Here is a 19,901-nt window from a genome sequence, read left to right as displayed (position 1 = left end):
ACTGACTGATCTGTTAGTCCTTGTGGGGGGGCCTGGGGTACTAAGGATGCACTGTAGGCCAGTTTGTATCACAGTGGCGAGATCTTGATGGCAGATGGTGCACGCAGAAGTATCAGAAAGCTGGTGTAGACCCTTACTCACTCACTCCCACTCCTGTCCATCGGAAGAATAATGATGGAGTCACCAATTTTCAGGGAACAAAGTGCCTGGAATTCTGCAGAGGACAGTTTAGTTTTATTGTAGGGACCTGAGAAAGAATGGTGGTGGTTGTGATCATGAGTTGCTATTGCTGCGGGAGGTGGTGGTGCAGACTGGAGGATACTGATGAGGTAGCCAAAGCTCGGTTATAGGAGATGAATGGTGGTCAATGATGTGGCTGTTTGGGGAGCTGGAGTGGGACAGAGATAAAAACACGATTGTTGAGCTAGTGTAGGAGAAAGTAGGATAGCTTTTGGAGGTGAAGTCTGGCCTACTGTTGTAGTTTATAGTTGGCTTTATGGATGATACCATGCAAGTCAACAACTAACAGCAACGACAGGCCAGACCTCATTTCAAAAAGATATCTTACCTTCTCTAAACACTGCCTTGAACAGTTTCAACCATGACTGCAATCTGATCCTTCCCCGACCCCCCACGATGACAACTACCACCACCACCACCACCACCACCACCACCACCACCTCTTCCAAATCAACCCTTACAAGCTATCCAAGAATTCCTAACATGCAATGTTGCTTCACCATTCTTTCTCAGGTCCCTCTGCAGAATTGCATGCATTTTTTAACTACTAGACTTTTGTAACAACCATATGGCCTTCTACTTGGGTATTACTACCACCGAGTTATCAGTAAAAAGGAATGAGCATACTGATGACACACAATGTCCTGTTGCAGAGGATGCTCTACAACATGACAGTCAAGACCTTGATGCCTGTTTCACACACAAGCCACCTGGATTCTCCTGCCTGACAGCACTGAAAATAAAACGATTTTATGGCATCATTGGCCAAAGACCCCATCTGGGGTTGTTCAGGTGCCTGCTGCAAGTCTTTCTATTTGATGCCACTCTAGTGACTTTCATGTTGATAAAGTTGAGATGAAATAATGAGGATAACACAAACACCAGTTCCCAGGCAAATAAAAATCCTTGACGCAGTCGGAAAATGAACATGATACCCCATGATCTAAGGGCAGTGACGCTGACAACAAGACAACAAGCTGTGGATCCTGACACCACTTTCCCAAAACTTCGCAAGTGGGAACTGGTTTTACAGTATGTGCTTGGTTCTCGTTACCCACATGGGCTAAAGTTATGTTTCTTTGCAGTAACTTTTCCTTGACTTCACTCTCTTCTATTATTTGTTTTGTATTTTCATTGTTTATTTTCTGATCTCTGTATTTTCCCCCAGGCCCTCCATTGACTATGGTATATTATATGCACTTAGCTTTCCATTCTTGTTGATTCTTTCATGTAGTTTTTCAGTAATCTCTGTGTTGCTTATTATTCTATCTTCCACCTTTAAGTTCTCAGGTATTCAAGTCTCTTGTAACTCTTCCCATTTCCTAAATTCCATCAATACTTTTCCTTCATCCCTCTTCCTTTCCCTTGAACCATTCTGCCCCAAGCAGGAGTCACTGACTCTGAAGGCTCACACATTTTCACATCTTTTAATATACTTACTTCTGGTGCTGCTGAGGGTATTTTTTTATTAAGATATTAACACTAACATGCGGATGTTTTTCTCTTCCAAAAGACTGATCAGCTGCTTGAATTTTGCTATTTTCAGATATGTGTTGATGTTCAGCATTCTGAACAGGCGTCTTCTTTTGGGTCGTATCTTCTGTATTGAGATTCTGGAAAGCTCTGACTCTTCCCTACACAATGTTCCAGGCTCTTCAGAATGGCCTTGTTACACCACTCATGTCAGTGGAGGATTTTTTTTATTAGTTCCTTTATCCTCATAGTTAATGACCCAAGAGTAAAGTATTGACAGCAATACAGGACAGAGGTAGGTGAAGAGCTGTGAATGTGTCACAAATTACTTGTCGAAAACTGTGAATTGAGAGTATTGGAGTATCGGTACAAGTAGATGTAGAGCACGCACTGGTGAAGGTAGAGCAATGGGAGGAAGTGCACAGTTAAAGCCACACCCCTGGACATGAACTATGGTTAATAATGTACTTCAGAATACCCCTCCCAGAAGATGATATTGCATGGAGGGCAGAAGTCATACAATACATTGTGGGTGATGAGGAAGAATAACACACTGACTGATTTCAAGTACGGGGACTTGAGATTTAGAATTTATGTGTGAGAATGGCTGGAGATGGGTGAGGAGACCTGTGACGCAAAACCTGCGGTTGGATGCAAACCCGTTTCACCACACACTTTAGCTATTAACCATAATCTATAATCATATGATAATATCCATTTTCCCCTAGGAAAGTTAAAATGTGGGCTACTTTCATAGCATCATCAGGTAACACCTGTGGTAGGGACCTGTCAAGATGTAATCTACACCATAGGTAGAACGAGTCTGAATAGCTGCAGCCATTCTGCAGATGCACTAGGGACAGTTGTCTCGAAGTAGTATGTAGCTGTGTGTGAAACAGGTATGGTCAATATGGATGCAAAATAAGACTAAATGTTTTCTTCAAGAGAGGCAAAGTCATGTTCTCCATTTTCTGGTGGATGCTTTTACCATTTAGAATGATCATCCACTCTTCTTACCTCTTTTATGAGAGATGTGCCTGTAAATCAGCAACTGGAATTTGTCTTACCAATAGGTCCATTGCAGAATGTCCCCCAGCTAATAATTCAGTGCGATCATTGCCTGGGATGCTTATATGACTTGGAATCCAGAGGGATACTATGGAAGTTCCTATGTTGCGGATGTCATATAAAAGTTTGTGACTGATGGAGATTAATGGACAAATCTGAGAGCAATCGTAAACTGCCTTTAAGCTATTGAGGGAATCGCTGCACAGGACAATAATTCTGGAAAACTCGAGGTTTACATGTGTGAAAGCTCTGTGTGTTGCAACTAATTCTTCTATACACATACTGCATACAATGGGAAGACAGTATTGTTTGAAAAAGTTTGTCAATAAAGATAGGCAACTTTCTCATCATTCTTAGAGCCATTGGTACACATCAGAAAAAGAATGAAACCTGTGGCAATGAACATTGGGGTCTGTGTGATCCTTCATATCACATAGGAGATCCATTCATACAACAGGTCGGGGGACACTATGGAGGAAGCAGCACTAAACCTTCCACCCAGTGCACCCTACCCCCTCCTCCCACCTATCACCATCACCCACACTGGATTACTGCTCTCCCATCAGGCACAGTTACAGTTCAGTCCAGCCATTGCAGCAAGAGCTAGTGGTCATGTGTGCGTGAGTTTTGCTTGTGGGAATGTGTGTGTTTTTTACTTCAGAAGAAGGCTTTCTGGCTGAAAACTAATACGTATAGCAGTCTTTCCATTGCGCTTATCTATGACTCGGCATCTCCACTAATGAAATCTACTACACACACAGTCAGTAACAATTAAAGATACAAATGATAAACTATTCATACCTCTACTAAATGTTCCTTTCCTTTTCTTGGATTGATTGCATTAACTCGTGCTCTATAGTACAGCTTACGTGCATTTGGATTGTCACTGTACGGAGCAACATAAACTGCCCCGATTTTTGGTCGTTCTGATAGACATGGTAGCATTTGGTTGTTCAGTTCTGTGAGCAATAAAACTTCTCTTTGTGTAGTGTATTCATCGGCCTTTCTTCCCCAGAAATGACCAGGATCAATCACCTTAAAATAAAACCAAGGACATAAGATGTGGTAATCACATCAACAATGATAAATTACACAGAATTACATATTCAATTTCAATTCAAGGCAAGAAATCAACAATAGTAATTTACAGTTGACTTACTTCACAGAGGGATAAAACATGAATATTTTCAAACCCATCACATCAATTTTAGCATTGCCACAAGCATGTATTTTGGGCAAAAGTCAATCAGATGTAATTGTTAATCAGTTTCATCTTTAGATGACAGGTTACCAGTGAAACCCTTTAAACACCCTTGACATACCACATGCTCTGCTTCCAACATCCATATAGCAGGTGCAAAGATGTCTATAGGAATGGGAAATCACAGGCAGATACTGATCTCTGTTCATACAACACACAGCCTTAAAGTGAATCACTGTGTCCCCCACCACTTGTTGGAGGATGGACCAAACTAACTATATGAGGATAAATCATTACTAACAAGAGGAGGAACTGCAGCAGACATGCTTTGACAAAAGACAGAATTTTTTTTAAATTCCAGCTAAAGCCCCCACTCCCTCTGCACCTCTGTTGTCTCCAAATTTGCTCCAGGATACAAAAATCAATTATTTTGCTGCCCAGGTACTAATTTACTAATGTTAGTGCCTCATTTCCTAATCTAATTTCTTTAGCACAGCCTGTGTAATCTGACTACATTCTGTAACTCTTGTTTTTCTTTTGTTGATGTTTACCTTATATCCTCCTTTCAACACACTGTCCGTTCTGCTCATTTGTTCTTTTAAGTTCTTTGCTGGCTCTGACATAAATGCGGTATCATTGGGAAAGCTCAAAGTTTTTATTTTCTCTCTATGAATTTTAATTAATTCTCCAAATTTGTCTTTGGTTCCCTTTACTGCTTCCTCAATGTATAGACTGAACAAAGTCAATGATAGGCTACAACCCTTTTTCACTCCCTTCCCTTTCATTCCCTTCGACTTTTATTACTGTGTTCAGATTTCTGTGCAAGTTATAAATAACCTTTCACACCCTGTATTTTACCACTGCTACCTTTAGAACTTCAAAGAGTGTACTTCATTCTACATTGTCAAAAGCTTTCTCAAGTTACATCTACTACAAATGTAGTTCGAGTTTATTTAACGTACCTTCCAAGGTAAGTCATATGATTAGCATTTTGGCACTTACTAGTTCTTCCATTTGTTTGCAAATAATTTGTGGCAGTACTTTGCGGCCATGACTTATTTAATCGATAGTTTGGTAATATTCACACCTATCAGAAGCTTCTTTTCTTGGATTTGGAATTATTACATGCTTCTTGAAGTCCAAGAGTATTTCGCTTGTCACACACATCTTGTACACGGGGTGCAATAGTTTCATCAAGGCTGGCTCTCCCACACAGATCAATAATTCCAAGGGAATGTCATCTAGTGTATTGACCTTGTTTTGACTTAGGTCTTTCACTGCTCTGTCAAATTCTTATCGCAGATATATCTCCCGCCTCTTCTTCTACTTCCTCTTCCCATTCTATAACACTGCCATCCAGTGCATTACCCTTGTATAGAACCTCTACATACCCATTTCACATTTAAACTTTCCCTTCTTTTCATAGTACTGGATTTCCCCCAGGCTCTTGAAATCCCTAAGGCTGCTCCTCTTTCCTCCAAATGTCTCTTTAGATTTCCTTAAGAGGATATCTATACTTTCCCTAGTTATATATGTGTATTGCTTCTGTCCTCTAGCTATTGCTTCTCAACCATTCTGCACATTCTGTCAATATCATTTTTAGAGGACTGTATTCTCTTTCACCTGTTTCAATTAGTGCATTTTTAAATTTTTTCTTTCATCAATAAAATACATTATCTCCTGTGATAGCTTAGGAGCTATATCAAGGTTAAGTGGTACCTGTCAAGAGTCTTATGGCGAAAGAAAAATGACCCATACTGCTTTGTCTGTGACACTGCAAAAAACATTTATGTCTAGTGAATCTTACTAATGTGTCAAAATTTCATGACAATTTTCAGTGCCCTAAACTCTCACATTGTGGAAATTAACCTTTCCAGATAGATGAAAAACAACAAATAAACAACTTGCATATTCCAACGCACAAAAACTCTTTTCTTGCTTTTTCACCATTTTGTCAAGGCACTGCACTGTTAATGCCAATTAGTGGGAAGGGAACAATGCAAACTGAGTGATTTTACAGTTATATTCATGTATCAATCACATCTGAACTTGTAATACCATGGAAAATATACAACACTGGAAACAAATGAATCGTTTATAGCAGCCCTGTATATTCAATCTGAAACCTTCAGTGACTCCAGGTCTCTTGCATGTATACAACTTTCTTTTGCAATTCTTAAACCATATGTTAGCGATGATTAAATTATTTTATGTGCAAAATTCTACCATGTGGGATTCTCTCTCATTCCTTTTTCCCTGGCCATTTTCTCCTACTATTTTTCTTTCTCTTCCTTTTCCTAATGCTGAATTCCAATTCCCCATCACATCTAAATTTTCGTCTCCCTTAACTATCTGAGTAATTTCTTTCATCTCGTCATAAATTCTTTCACTCTGTTCATCATTCATACCATTGTGGTGGGTGTTGGCTTCGTGCCTATCTGGGATATGATAATACACTCACTGCACTGCTCATAATAATTTAACCACAGTCTTATTTTCTTATTCATAATTATACTTACTCCTTCATTAAACCTATTTGATTATTTATTGATAACCCTGTACTTACCTGATTAGAAATCCTGTTCATCCTGCCACCGAACTTCACTAGTTTCCACTATACTTGACTTCAACGTGTCCATTTCCCTTTTTAAATTCACTAACCTATCTCCCCAGTTATGGGCTCTAATTTAGCATTCTACAAAAGGACATCATCATCATATTAACCTGAAAGCAGAGCTGCATGCCCTTGGAAAAAATATTGAGTGTAGTTTGGCTTTCTTTCAGCGGGGCTCATGTTTGTCTGACCTCTCCTTCAGACATCACTCCATTGCACTTGCACCTATGGCCCAGCTACCTGTATCACTGACGCATGGGAGCCACTCCCACTCAGCAAGGTCCATGATTCATGGGACAGCCATCACCATTATCATGTGCAAACAGTATGACCATCACCACACAATTACCACTATTTTCAAACCTATCACATTTCACATAGGGATTGTGCCAGCATTCATCCCCATAACGTGAGTCACATTATGCAATGCATATTTTGTGTATACATGATTTTTGCTATTTTCAGATGAAAATCACTGCTGTCAATGATCTGTTAACATGGTAAGCTCGAAGATGTACCACAGTTCTGAGTCCACATTATACTGTAGGTGCCCTTATAACTGGCAGGTTAAACGATTTCAAAGGTCAGAGGAAGGCAAGTTTATTATCATTTACAATAAGACTTTCCTCAACTTGGTGTTTGGTTAGAAGACAACTGAGCTTTAATCCACTTATTCAATACCTGGCTGATAGATCCCTCAAATCCAGAAGGAATTTTTTAGTACAATACATTGATCGCAACAAAGCATATCACAGATAACTTTATAAGATAAATTAATGTTTGATTTATTATTTATTTTTAGTATCTACGATGAATGTCCACCATACATTATTAACTCAAAAGAATTCTTTCTCGGGACATGACATAAGTCTATTCATGTATTAAAGTTGTACAATCCAGAGAAAACAATGAGCATTTTACAAGTTCTACATAGGACAAGCAAAACTCACAGTAAGATTGTTATTTATGTTTATATAATGTGTTTTAATCCACCTCCTTTCGTCAGTGCATGAAACATTTTGCAACAATTTTGAAAATACGTTTCCAATTTTTACTCAATACAGTTTGCAGTATTAAACTAACGTAACACTTGTTTCCATACTCACATGCGTTATTGCAATTTCCATGGAACTTGTCGAAATTGATGGGAGGAGTTGCTCACTTTTTCGTTCTATGCCTCTCGTCTCTAAAGACAGCATAGCACCCTTTGATGACAACCCCAAGGTCTTCACCCTTTCAGCAGCCAGATGAGGTCTACACAAGCAAAGTCATAAACTAGCGTACATGAAATTTTTAAGCTTCAAACAATGTATCAAAAACTCTTACAACTTACTGCAGGTGAGTAGCTTTTATCAAATTATAAATCCTTCCATGTTTAACACACTTAAGATTTTATTTTTTCTCCATATGTAAATACAATATGTGACTTATTTTTGAGATGCTCTGAATTTAAAAACTATGATAACCAACCAGAATATGTTACTTCTTACATTCAAACAGCATAATAAAATGAGTGGATGCATTTGATTTTGAGCACTAACCAGCAAGTAAGCCAAAGTTAAAAGACCACAAAATCGCCAATTATTGTTTTTTGTTTTAGTGCGCAAAAACAACTAGGGTCATACGCATCCATGTCACAGACATAGAACACGAAGATGAAAAAGGAGTTAAAAGCAACTACCCATTAAGCCCAATTGACAGAAGGAAAGACAGCTAAAAACAGGGACTTTGAGAAAGGTCCATAAAATAAGCCTTAGAGAGAACAGAGGTCCTGAAATAAAGATTAAATGTCCTTTGGTATAATGCTGCAATGGATAAAAAGTAAAATGCGGTCAACAGCCTGTGTGTCATTCACTAAAATGGCCGATCAATCACACGGCAAACATAAATGAGAAAGTAAAAAAAAAAAAAAAAAAAAAAAAAAACCATTAAAGGTTGAGGAAAATGACCACAAAGTGGTGGGGGACCACCACATAACAAATGGCAATGGTTAAAAAGACAGTGTCCAATACGCAACCTAGCTAAATGATCTCCTCATGACAAGAGTGCAGAGAGGAGGTTGGCCAAGCTGCTGGGAGAGGTTTAATTCCCCGGAGCTTGTTCCCATGAAGGGAAGACCAGCGGTGATGCCAAAGTGACACTACCTGCTGAGGGAGTGGATGAACTAGTGGGCCGAGGTACAAGAACTGCAGCCTTGGCAGAAGCGTCAGCGGCCTCATTTTTCATCAGACCAACGTGACCAGAGACCCACACACATCACAGTGGCTCCATCAAGAGTGAGCAAGTGAAAGCTTTCCTGCATCTGTTGAAATAAGGATGGGTGGTGTACAGCTCACAGAGGCACTGCGAGAGTTGGAGCAGATTGCACACTTGAAAAGCCTGTTTCGCCGGATGTACTGCGTGGCTTGATACAGGGTGAAGAGCTCCACTGTAAATACTGGGTAGTGTTCCTGAAACCAATATCAAAAATTGTAGGTGCCAATGCCAAAGGCACACCTGACACCATGGTCAGCCCAAGAGCCTTCAGTGTAGATAGAGTCTCAAGTAGAGTCCATAGGAAGCAAATGACGTCCAAGGTGAAAACAGGCCACTGGCACGTAGCCAAGGTGGTAAAGGGTTCAACCCAATGGGAAAGAGGCAAGAAGCGTTAAGTTAAGCTGCTGGAGCTATAGCCGAAAACGAATTCCACGAGGTAACAGAGAAGAGGGATGCACCACATACTGGTGATCAAAGGAGTCATCAAAGAAGGAGGCATATGACGGATGGCTAGGCATTGCAGAAGAATGACATGCGTATCTGCTTAGGAGAAAATCTAGTGAAAAAGACGCCAGTGGCCAAACAGGTGCCACGATGGTGAATTTTATTGAAACGGCATAAGATGGACAGACATGCAGATCCATAAATGGAACACAAATAGTTTAGTTTTGAACGGACGAGGCTCTGGTCCAAATGGAGAATGGTGGTTCAATCCACTCCACAAGTAGTACTGCTTAGGAAACGTAGGACACCAAGAGATCGTCTACAGCAGGTGGCCAGCTAAGACATGTGGGAGGACCAAGAAGGTTTCCTACCAAACATGAGTCCCAGCAATTTCATAGTTTCAAACAACGGATGAGCAACAGGCCCAAAATGTAAAGACAATGGAAGAAACCAATTACACCACCAGAAATTCACAGAAACAGTTTTGTCAGTGGAAAAGCGAAAGCCATTGTCAATGCTCCATGAGTAAAGACCATCAAGATATTGCTGAAGACCCTGCTCAAGGAGACAAGTCCGTGGAGAACCGATAGATGGCAAATTCGTCAACAAAAAGGGAGCCGGAGATGCCCAGCAGAAGAAAGCCCATAATAGGATTAATGATAATAGCAAAGAGGATGACAATCAGGACAGAACCCTGAGGCACACAGGTTTCGTGGATAAACGTTTCCAACAAGGCAGAATCCACATGTACCTTGAAAACTCGATCTTTTAAACATTTCTGATGGAAACAGGGCACGTGGCCTCAGAAGCCCCATGTGTAGATAGTACAAAGGATACAAGTCCTCCAACAGGTGTTGTATGCTTTCTCCAAATTGAAAAACATGGCCACATTTTATATTTCCACATAAAACCATTCAAAACATGGGTTACGCCATTTGAAAGCTGGTGGTAATAATATATGCTCTACATCATTGGTGAAGATTGGATTTCGGTATTTAGAGAGCAGCCCCTTCTGTTTAGCGCATTGTCTATCTGCATGAATCATTTATTCCATCACCTTGCATACACAGCTGGTGAGAGAAATGGGGCAGCAGCTAGAAGGAAGGTGTTTGTCCTTACTGGGCTTAGGTATGGGTATGACAGCGACTTTGTGCCTGCGTCTGGGAAATGTGCCCTCTCCCCAGATGCAATTGTATATATGAAGTAGAAAGAATGTGAACATCGTGCGGTCCTGGGACCAAGGATCAGGATGAATTGAGAGCATGATCTAGATTCCTCATAGTAAATGTGGCATTGTAGCATTCACGATTCTGAGAAAAGAAGGGTATCACCTGAGCCACCTCCACTTTCTTCAATGGAGGAAGACAGGGTTATAGTGGATGGAGCTTGAAATCTACGCAAACAAGAGGCCCAAGGCATTGGAGATAGCAATAGGGTCCACTATGCTATCATATGCTTCGGTCAGGCCGGAAATTGGGGAATGGACCTTGGTCTCGGAGAGCATTCACAGGTTGGTCCACACGACAGAAGAGAGTGGAACTTTTATAAGCACTATTACATGAAATTCAGCTAGCTTTTTTGCTATCCTGAAGAATGTGAAGACACTGCTCATGTAACTGTTTGTAACGAACGCAGTTTGCCATTGTAGGATGATCGTTAAAAAGGCGGAGATTACGTCTCCGCACGCAAATTGTGTCATGGCACACCTCAGTCCACCAAGGGACCAGGACACATTGTGGTAAAGATGAAGTGCGAGGAATGAAATGTTCTGCAGTGATAAAGATAAAGTTCGTAAGGTATTCTACCTGGTCATCAAAACTGGGGAAATAGTCTTCGTGGAAGGTCGTCGTGGAGGAGTAAGGCCTCTGGTCAGCCTTAAAAAACTGCCATTTGGTTTTGCACATATGTGGGATAGGAGGCAGCAAATAGATATCACACAGGAAACGATTGCTCGAGTATGTGTCAGAGAGAACAGACCACTCAAGATGACAGGCAAGCTGGGCAGTGTAGAAGGAGAGGTACAAATGGGAATAGGTGTATGTGGAGTCTGAAAGGAAAGTGGGTACTCCTGTGTTAAGGCAAATGAGGTTAAGTTGACTGAGACAGTCAGCCAAGAGAGCACTTCTCACATAGGTTCTGGGAGGACCCCAAAGGGGGAGATGCCATTTAAGCCACCAGGCAGCAGAAAGGGGTGAGGGAGTTACCCAATAAGCTGGAGGAAGTCTGCCCTGGTGACACCGAATGGTGGAGGGATGTAAACAGTACAACAGGAAAAGGTCAAATGAGGAAGGAAAATGCAGACTGCAACAGCTTGAAGCCGGGTAGTCAGGGAGATGGTTTGACTATGAATGTCATCCTGGATGGGCAGCATGACTTCCCCATGAAGTGGAATGCCATCTTCAGAGGGAAGGTCAAAGTGGTCATGAGGACGCAATTGTGTTTCCTGGAGGCAAAGAACAAGTGGATGCTGCGATTTCAAGAGCAGCCGTATTTACTATTCATTGGACCTAAGGCTGGCAACGTTCCATTGGAGTAGAGTCATAACGAGGAAAAGAAGAAAGGAAAAAATTAAGGGGTGTCCCCTCATTGAGGTTGGCAGTGCGCACCGCACCGGCATCACAGAGGTAGGCTGGGTGACGGTATCAAGTGGCGACGCCATTGAAGAGGATCTCCGAGTTGGCAAAAGAGAGGATCATTTGCCTTTGCTTGATTTCTTGCAGCCTTTGCACATGGCAGATGACAATTCAGATGATTGTTGTTTGCAGGGACGTAAAAAGTCTCCGTGGAAGTATTCCCTCTGTCCTTTTTGGCCTGCCGGTTGCGTAGAAGGTGACTTCACCCCGTGAGGCAGAAGTTTGGTGGCTTGTTGCACAGCTGGAGGAGATAACCGGGAGGCTGCCATGACACTGGGTGATTTTACAACCATGGTGCTGAATTTGAGGTCACATGTCTGCATGGTCATCTCATTTGTGGAGAAAGATGGAGCAAGAATAGTATCAGATGGCAAAATCCAGGGTTTCAGACTAGCCAACAACTTGCAAGTGACAGGGTAAGTCACTATTTCCTTCACTTGTATATCCTGGGTGGATCGCTCAATGAAATACATGGGACGATCTTGGGAGGAGACAGCATGGCAGCCATTGCAATTGATACAGTAGGGAGAAAGAAGTGGACCATCACCCTTGTGAGCATCTATACATATTAGGCCAGGTGTCAACAAGACATTCGAGTGTGGTTGTAACAATGACACTGGTAGCAGCGCATTGGGTTCGGAATATATGGTCAGACTGTGATAACTTCATAGGCTGCTTTGATCTTCGATGGAAGCACTACTCTATCAAATGGGAAAAGAGTGTACGTGTGGACACTAAGGATGCATCTACCTTTTTCATCACCCGACAGACTGCAATGTCATCCTGATCAGAGAGGTACGCTCCTTCCAACTGGGGGCTGCACCCACCTTAGGTGATTGTTCACACCTCAGGAAACACCTCAGGTCACACCTTCTGAATACCTGAAAAAGGGAACAACTGGAAATTTGGGAAGGTAACAACTCACGCAATCACCCCTCCCTAGGCCTGGCCTGTACCACAGGGTATGTGCGAACCCTACCTGTCGACCCAGGGCTGTGAATTGTATGTTACACAGTCAGCTGTTACACATCAGCCACATCGGCCGACCTTCAGGAGTCCACAGGGAGGAAGAAGAAAAAGAGGAACCTCAAATGCCAAAGTGGAGGATGGATAGGAGAAGGGGAATGAAGAAAGAAAAAAAAGGAACAAAAAACACTGGAGACACTGTTCAGATGTCATGCTGCTGAAAATGCAGAACATATTCCCAAAAACATTCCAAGAATGTTCCCCAATGGAGGGGGAAAGGAAAAGCACTTCAGCTATGAAAAATTCACCAAGATTGGCAAAGTTTTACAGAAGCTCAAAATTTAGCATGATCTTCAATGTGAGATGCTTTTAACACATTGGAGACAAGTGACATTGCTCCTATGTTGGACAGATTTACTCCAAAAAGCTGTCCGACCTAGGACCTATGTTGGCCATTTCTCAGGTCTGCAAACATATCACAACATTTGTTTCACTTCTGTCATCTCTATAAAGGTACTCTGTGATGCTTGCACTACCAAAAGAAAAAAAATTGGTAGCAACTGTCACTCATATCAGCGGGAAAGGAATTTTACTTTCATTGCAGCATTCCAATTTATCCTGTTGCTATGCACAGCACCTCACAAGGTCATAAACTGAGCAAAGGGTCTTGATTGTTGTCTATGTTGTCAGCTTCGTGCTTTGTGTGTCTGTTTTCAAGATGGCCTCATGTGATGAAGCAAGAGTCTTTGTTGAACAACAGCAATTCTGAGCTTGATGAACAAATTTCTAGTTTTGAAAGCAGTGATGGAAGCTATTTGTTTCATCACATTTTTTTCTGTAAGTGTACATATTGTCTACTGTACACCAGAAAGCTAGTTTTTACAATTTACGCTATAGAAGAAGAAGGCATTTCAGATGGTGAAGTGTCAGCGAACTCTCAAGATGAAGCTGCTTATGTTGATGCTGTCTCTAGCTACCAATCTGCCTCTTTTGACTGGGCAGTGGACAGATGGGGACACACCGATGAGGACCCACTGTTCCACAACTTCCAGTTTCTGAAGAATTGTGTGGAATTTAAATTCAAGTTAAGCAGAACTCTTCTGTATCTGATAGTTTCACTTACTTATTTGATTAAGAATTACTGTAGGTGGTAAAACACGTGACAAACCACTATGCCCAGAACAACCACTGACAAGATAAATGCAACAGGTAAATTGAGGCCACATTCAGTCTGGCACAAGTGAAACACTGTAAAACTCAGTGAACAGTATAGACAACAAAAACAAAATGACAGCAATTAATGTCAATGTCAGAATGAAGTTATGAATCACAGAGAAGATGAAGCAGACTGTATTTTTTATTACAATAAAAACAAGGCTCATGTGGACCACAGCAACCAGCTATCAGGCTACAACACTTTTGAGAGGAAACAAAGTGGTAGAAGAAAGTTTTTTTCCCTTCATCTTTCCATGATAATGGTTGTAAATTCATATTTTTTTATATAAAAAGCCGAGGCCTCCTAATAAACATCTTGCTGAGTTCATTTTTGAATTGGCAGAGGTTTTGCTGAACAAAGGTGGCTTTGTTGAATCACACTCTACCTAAAACATTTTACCTCTCAATAGACTCAGTGAAAGACAGTTTCCTAAATTAATTTCAGCTTCAGAAAAGTCAAAATAGCTTCAGAGAAGATGCAAAGTTTGTGTGGAAAGAAGTGAGGCAAGATCTGGCTAAGTGGCAAGGAGAGATATCAGATAATATTGAAAGTGATGGAGGACTTCGTTTTCGAGAATGATTTGAAATTTTTCACACTAAACCACATTTTCAGTACAGAAAACAAAATTTTCAAACAGTTTTATTTTTAGACCAAAAAATTCTAATCTTTTCTACATTTAGGAAATTAAAGATGAAAACAATTATGTTGTTTTTCTGAAAACAACACATTTTCCTTTTAACATAGAAAAATTGTCACTGATGTAAGTCTGTGTTTCTTTGCAGCATTTCATAGAAAAAAGATCCACGTTTCAAATGCAGTAAATTGATCTAAGTTCTGTGCAGTAGAACCTGCTACACAAAATTCAGAACAACAGAAAATACACAGTAGCATCAAAATGAATTAACCCTAGCGGCCAAGTCCTCAACATGTTAATAGTTTCCACAACAAAACTCTGTCTCAAAATCTTGCAGGAAACTCAAAGATATTCTGGTTTTATGTAAAGTACAACAGCAACAAGACACAATCACTACCTTCATTGTGAGAAACCAATAGTAATGTTACTGATGACAGTGCCACTAAACCAGAGTTATTAAACACAGTTTTCCAGATCCCTTCACCAAAGGAAATGAAGTAAATATTCCAGCATTCGAATCAAGAACAACCAATATGAATATCTTAAACACAGATATCCTCAATGTAGCAAAGCAGGTTAGATCACTGAATAAAAACAAGGTCTGCGGTCCAGAAAAAAGTTGGTTTCTTTCCGAATACGCTGATACAATACCTCCATACTTAACAGTCATATACAACTGCTCACTCAACAAATGATACATACCTAAAAACTGGAACATTGCACAGGTCCCACCATTGACAAATAGCCACCACGGATTCAGAAAATATCGTTCTTGTGAAACACAACTAGATCTTTATATGCATGAAGTAATGAGTTCTACTGACAAGGAATGTCAAATTGAGCCCATATTTTTAAATTTCCAGAAGGTTTTTGCCAAAGTTCCTCACAAGCAACATCTAATGAAATTGTGTGCCTATGACGTATCATCTCAGTTGTGAAATTGGATTCATAATTTCCTTTTGGAAAGGTCTTTATCTATATAAATGTTTTAGGAGACAATCTGAACAGCCCCTCTTAGATTGGCTGCAGATGATACTGTCATTTACTATCTAGTTAAGTCACCAGAAGATCAAAACCAATTGTAAAATGACTTAGACATATTATCTGTATGTTGCAAAAAGTGACAGCTGTCTCTGAATAAGAAAAAGTGTGAGGTCATCCAAATGCATACAAAAAGAAATCCATTTAATTTTAGTTACACAATAAATTACACAAATTAAAATTCAACAAAATACCTAGGATTAAAACTACAAAAAACTTAAATTTTAAATTTTAGCAATCACAAAGATAATATTGTGGACAAGGTAAACCAAAGACTACATTTTATTAATAGAACAGTTAGAAGACACAACATGTCTATTAAAGAGACTGACAACACTACGTCCATCCTCTGCTAGAGTACTGCTTTGCAGTGTGGGATCCTTCCCCGATAAGATTGATGGAGGGCATTGAAAAAGTCTAAACAAGTGCAGCTTGTTTTGCATATCGTGAAATAGGGAAGACTGCAAAACGGATATGATAAGCAAATTGAGGTGGAAATCATTAAAACCAAGACATTTTTAATTTTGGCGAGTTTTTTTTTATGCAATTTCAATCATCAACTATCTCCTCCAAATGCAAAAACCTGCATAAGAAGTAATGGTCATCATAATAAAGTAAGAGAAATCAGAACTCGTACAGAAAGATTTAAGTGTTCATTTTTCCTGCAATCTGTTGGAAAGTGAATCGGTACAGAAATAGTCTAAAGGTGGTTCAATGAACCCTCTGTCAGGCATGTAATTATGAAATACAGAGTAATGATGCAGATATAGGTACGTATGGTTGACTGATTAATTAATAAGACAAAACCAGCCACAAGTTAAAATCTCTGCACAAACTGGGAAAAGGCACTAATATCACAGAAAAATTTAACAATTTACTTATAAGCATCTCATTATCATCTAAAATTAAAGTCAGGCCAAAGTTTCCATCTTGTCAACATATAATATACTGGAATTTAAAATGTGCACTGTGATTGCTACCCCAATTGGTATGTATTTCTTTGGGTCTTCTTGTTGGACAGAATAAATGTTCTTCAATGGCTAGTGGTGACCACTTTGTCCCTGCTTTGGTGCTGGAAAGATGGGTTCAATGGTCAAATTGTTGGCTTCACTGACTACAACTTCTTGTCAGCCACTTCCTTCCATAGTGTTTCACAGCGACACTGTGTTACATAGGATACAACATTCCGTAAGAGGACATAGCAATAAGTACCAGAATTCCCCTGCCAGGAGTTATGGGTGGGTGTTTATCACCTTGCACTTACCATCACCAAGTTTAGTCTTGGATTAACAGTCATCCATGCTGGTTATTTACTTCATCTGTGTATAAGAACTGAAATGTTAGCTGCATCAAGTTCCTCCACTTATTTTTTTGTTCATGCGGAAAAGACAGTTGTTGCTGAACCAACACTGTATAGAATGTGTAGCTATAGTGCGGATTCTGGTGTAGACTCTATTTTACATGCATGTCAAACCACGTGTAGCTGGCTGCTGCATAATAAATGACAGCTCACCAGCCTCAGCACAAAGACTAGGTACAGGATTGTTTTGGTAAGCCCCTGTGGAAAGTCTAATGGCTGCATGGTGGGTAACATTTAAACTATTTATATGGGAGTGTCTAAGAGATCTGTATACTATGCAACCATATTCACATTATGACATAATTAATATACTAGAAAAAGTGGGTATACTGGTTCGACTGAAATCTCAGTTCTTGCCACAGAGACTTTTAAAATGCCGAGCACCTACAGACAATACATTTAAAATTACGCAGGCGAGGCTGTCTTTACACAAATAACATCCCAGAACCTCACCAAGGATTTAAAATTTGAAACATCCCTCATCTGAAGTGCTGGTAAACTAAAAAAAAATGACAACAATCTGAATATATACTATTCAGTTTCTTTCTTCTTCCCCCTACAGAACATTTAAAACAAACTGATATTAGCCCAGTTTTTCAATATTTTAAGAGTCAGTAATTCAGAAGAATAATGGATGAGACAGAAGAAAGAAATGCACATGGAGAGAGTATTGGCCACAACGTGTCATGAGCTCAATGGCAGAAGTACCACTTAGCAATGAAGGGCTTTAACAATATGGGGAGATGCCCATGAAATCTTTATTTGTGTAGAGGGCATATGACACATCTGAAAATGGTATAATACACTTTCTCCACGTTGAAGAAGGACCGAATAAAGTATTACTTGCATAAAAAAAGGTCTCATATCACTCCTTCTCAGTGGCTGAGACAATCAATAAAGCAATATGGCTCTGGCAATTATATAAATGTGACAAAATTAAAGTCATGATCTATTTAAAAATTTTGCAGTTATCATAAGTTACAATAGCAGTACTTACAGCATCAAGTTAAGTATAACTGGTATTTTTAATTGGCGAAGTTTTACTGCTCTGTATACGGCCATGGAAACTTTTCCTGGTATAGTTGCATCCAAGTTACGGTCATCCCGTTCATTGAAAGTTTGTCCAAATTCAATATATACTTTCCTGTGTAGTATAAAGAAACAGCAAATGTAATTATTTTTAGAAACTGCTAGAAGTCATTTTAGTTCATACACTCAGAATCACATAATAATATGTCAACTTTAGGCTAGAGAGTGAATATAAGTGCAACTGAATGTTGATGCAGACTATATTGTCACATGCAAGTATTTGAGAGATGATATTGAAGTCTGCATTTGATGTAATTTCCCATATTTATTAAATAAAATTCTGACTAGGCTTCTGTTACTGGAACCAAATACAGCTGCTGTAATTACTTGCAGTATTCATTTACTTATTTCTAATGAGCTATATTTTATTGTTTGCATTCCCTGAAGGCCAACATGTGATTGGCAATTATAGGTAATACTTTTTACTTCATGGAAAACTATCTAAAATTTAAAGCTTCCAATGGCATTCATGGCTCATTACTGTTAGCCAAATCAGTTGGAGTTTTTGACACTTTGTGCATTTGTACAATTTTGGAACCAAAGAATCTGAACATATGAAATACAATTTCACTTAGATACATAACTGACACAACCTTTTGTAAGCAGCCTCTCCTTCCGCCCATACACACACAGACAACCATCAACTATTTCATTGGAGAGATGCTCTTCCCAATATCTACATCTACATCCACATCCACAAACATACTCTGCAAGCCACTGTATGGCGCGTGGTGGAGGTCACCCTGTACCTCTACTAGCCATAACATAAATAGACAGAAGCCATGATCAGTTGATGTGAAATAGTTTCCTTACTTTCACAACAATCCCAGCACATTTGTAAATAATATGGTCAATCTTTGTATGTCAATCACTAATTCCTTGATTTGAAAAATTTAACAGCAGGCAGTTGCTCACAAAGCCCTTATTCGACCATTTCCTGAATATTGATTGTTGGTCTGTCTGTCTCAGACTTGTACTGGCTTAGATGAATTGAAGATAGAGAAAAGATTTAAAGAAGAGCTGCAATGCTCATCAAATGTTCATTTACTCGGCATGAGCATGTCATAAATACACTCAACAAAATGCAGTGCGCGACACTATGAAATCTGTTGTGCACTATGGAACACCTTAGTCACAAAATTCTGAGGGTCCACTTTCCAAGAGACTATAGAAACCTGCTGTTTGATTTGACACACATCTCGTGTGACGACAACGATGCTAAAATTACAGATTTTTATTCTTAGGCAGTGACAGCAAACAGTCTCTTTTCCCACGCACCCACCACAAACAGCAAATGTGCAGGGGAGGGGAAGGTATAAAACAGGTAGTTGTATACCCTTTGCCACATACACTATGTGATCTAAAGTATCTGGGCACCTGGCTGAAAATGACTTACAAGTTTGTGGCGCCCTCCATTGGTAATGCTGGAATTCAGTATTGTGTTGGCTCACCCTTAGCCTTGATGACAGCTTCCTTTCTTGCAGGCATACATTCAATCAGGTGCTGGAAGGTTTCTTGGGGAATGGCAGCCTATTCTTCACGGAGTGCTGTGGTGAGGAGAGGTATGTCCCAAAACATTCCAAAGGTGTTCTATAGGATTCAGGTCAGGGCTCTATGCAGGCCAGTCCATTACAGGGATGTTACTGTCGTGTAACCACTCCACCAA

General features: G+C 40.0%; 1 protein-coding gene across 4 annotated transcripts in view; it reads right to left on the bottom strand.

The window, feature by feature from the left end:
- The window catches only part of LOC126195042 (probable ATP-dependent RNA helicase spindle-E), a 276,948-nt gene that overhangs the window by 110,200 nt on the left and 146,847 nt on the right, over window positions 1–19,901 (bottom strand). For all 4 annotated transcript variants that reach the window (XM_049933486.1, XM_049933487.1, XM_049933488.1 and 1 more), the window contains exons 15-17: window positions 18,144–18,290; window positions 7,703–7,850; window positions 3,583–3,816 (exon numbers count right to left, since the gene is read on the bottom strand). In XM_049933486.1, the coding sequence (XP_049789443.1) occupies window positions 3,583–3,816; window positions 7,703–7,850; window positions 18,144–18,290 (529 nt within the window). The remainder of the gene's footprint in view (window positions 1–3,582; window positions 3,817–7,702; window positions 7,851–18,143; window positions 18,291–19,901) is intronic.

Source organism: Schistocerca nitens, chromosome 7 (assembly GCF_023898315.1).
Source record: "Schistocerca nitens isolate TAMUIC-IGC-003100 chromosome 7, iqSchNite1.1, whole genome shotgun sequence".
In the NCBI taxonomy this organism is placed as follows: domain Eukaryota; kingdom Metazoa; phylum Arthropoda; class Insecta; order Orthoptera; family Acrididae; genus Schistocerca; species Schistocerca nitens.
The sequence above is the reverse complement of the archived record's forward strand: the minus strand, read 5'-3'. Positions and strand labels throughout refer to the sequence as shown.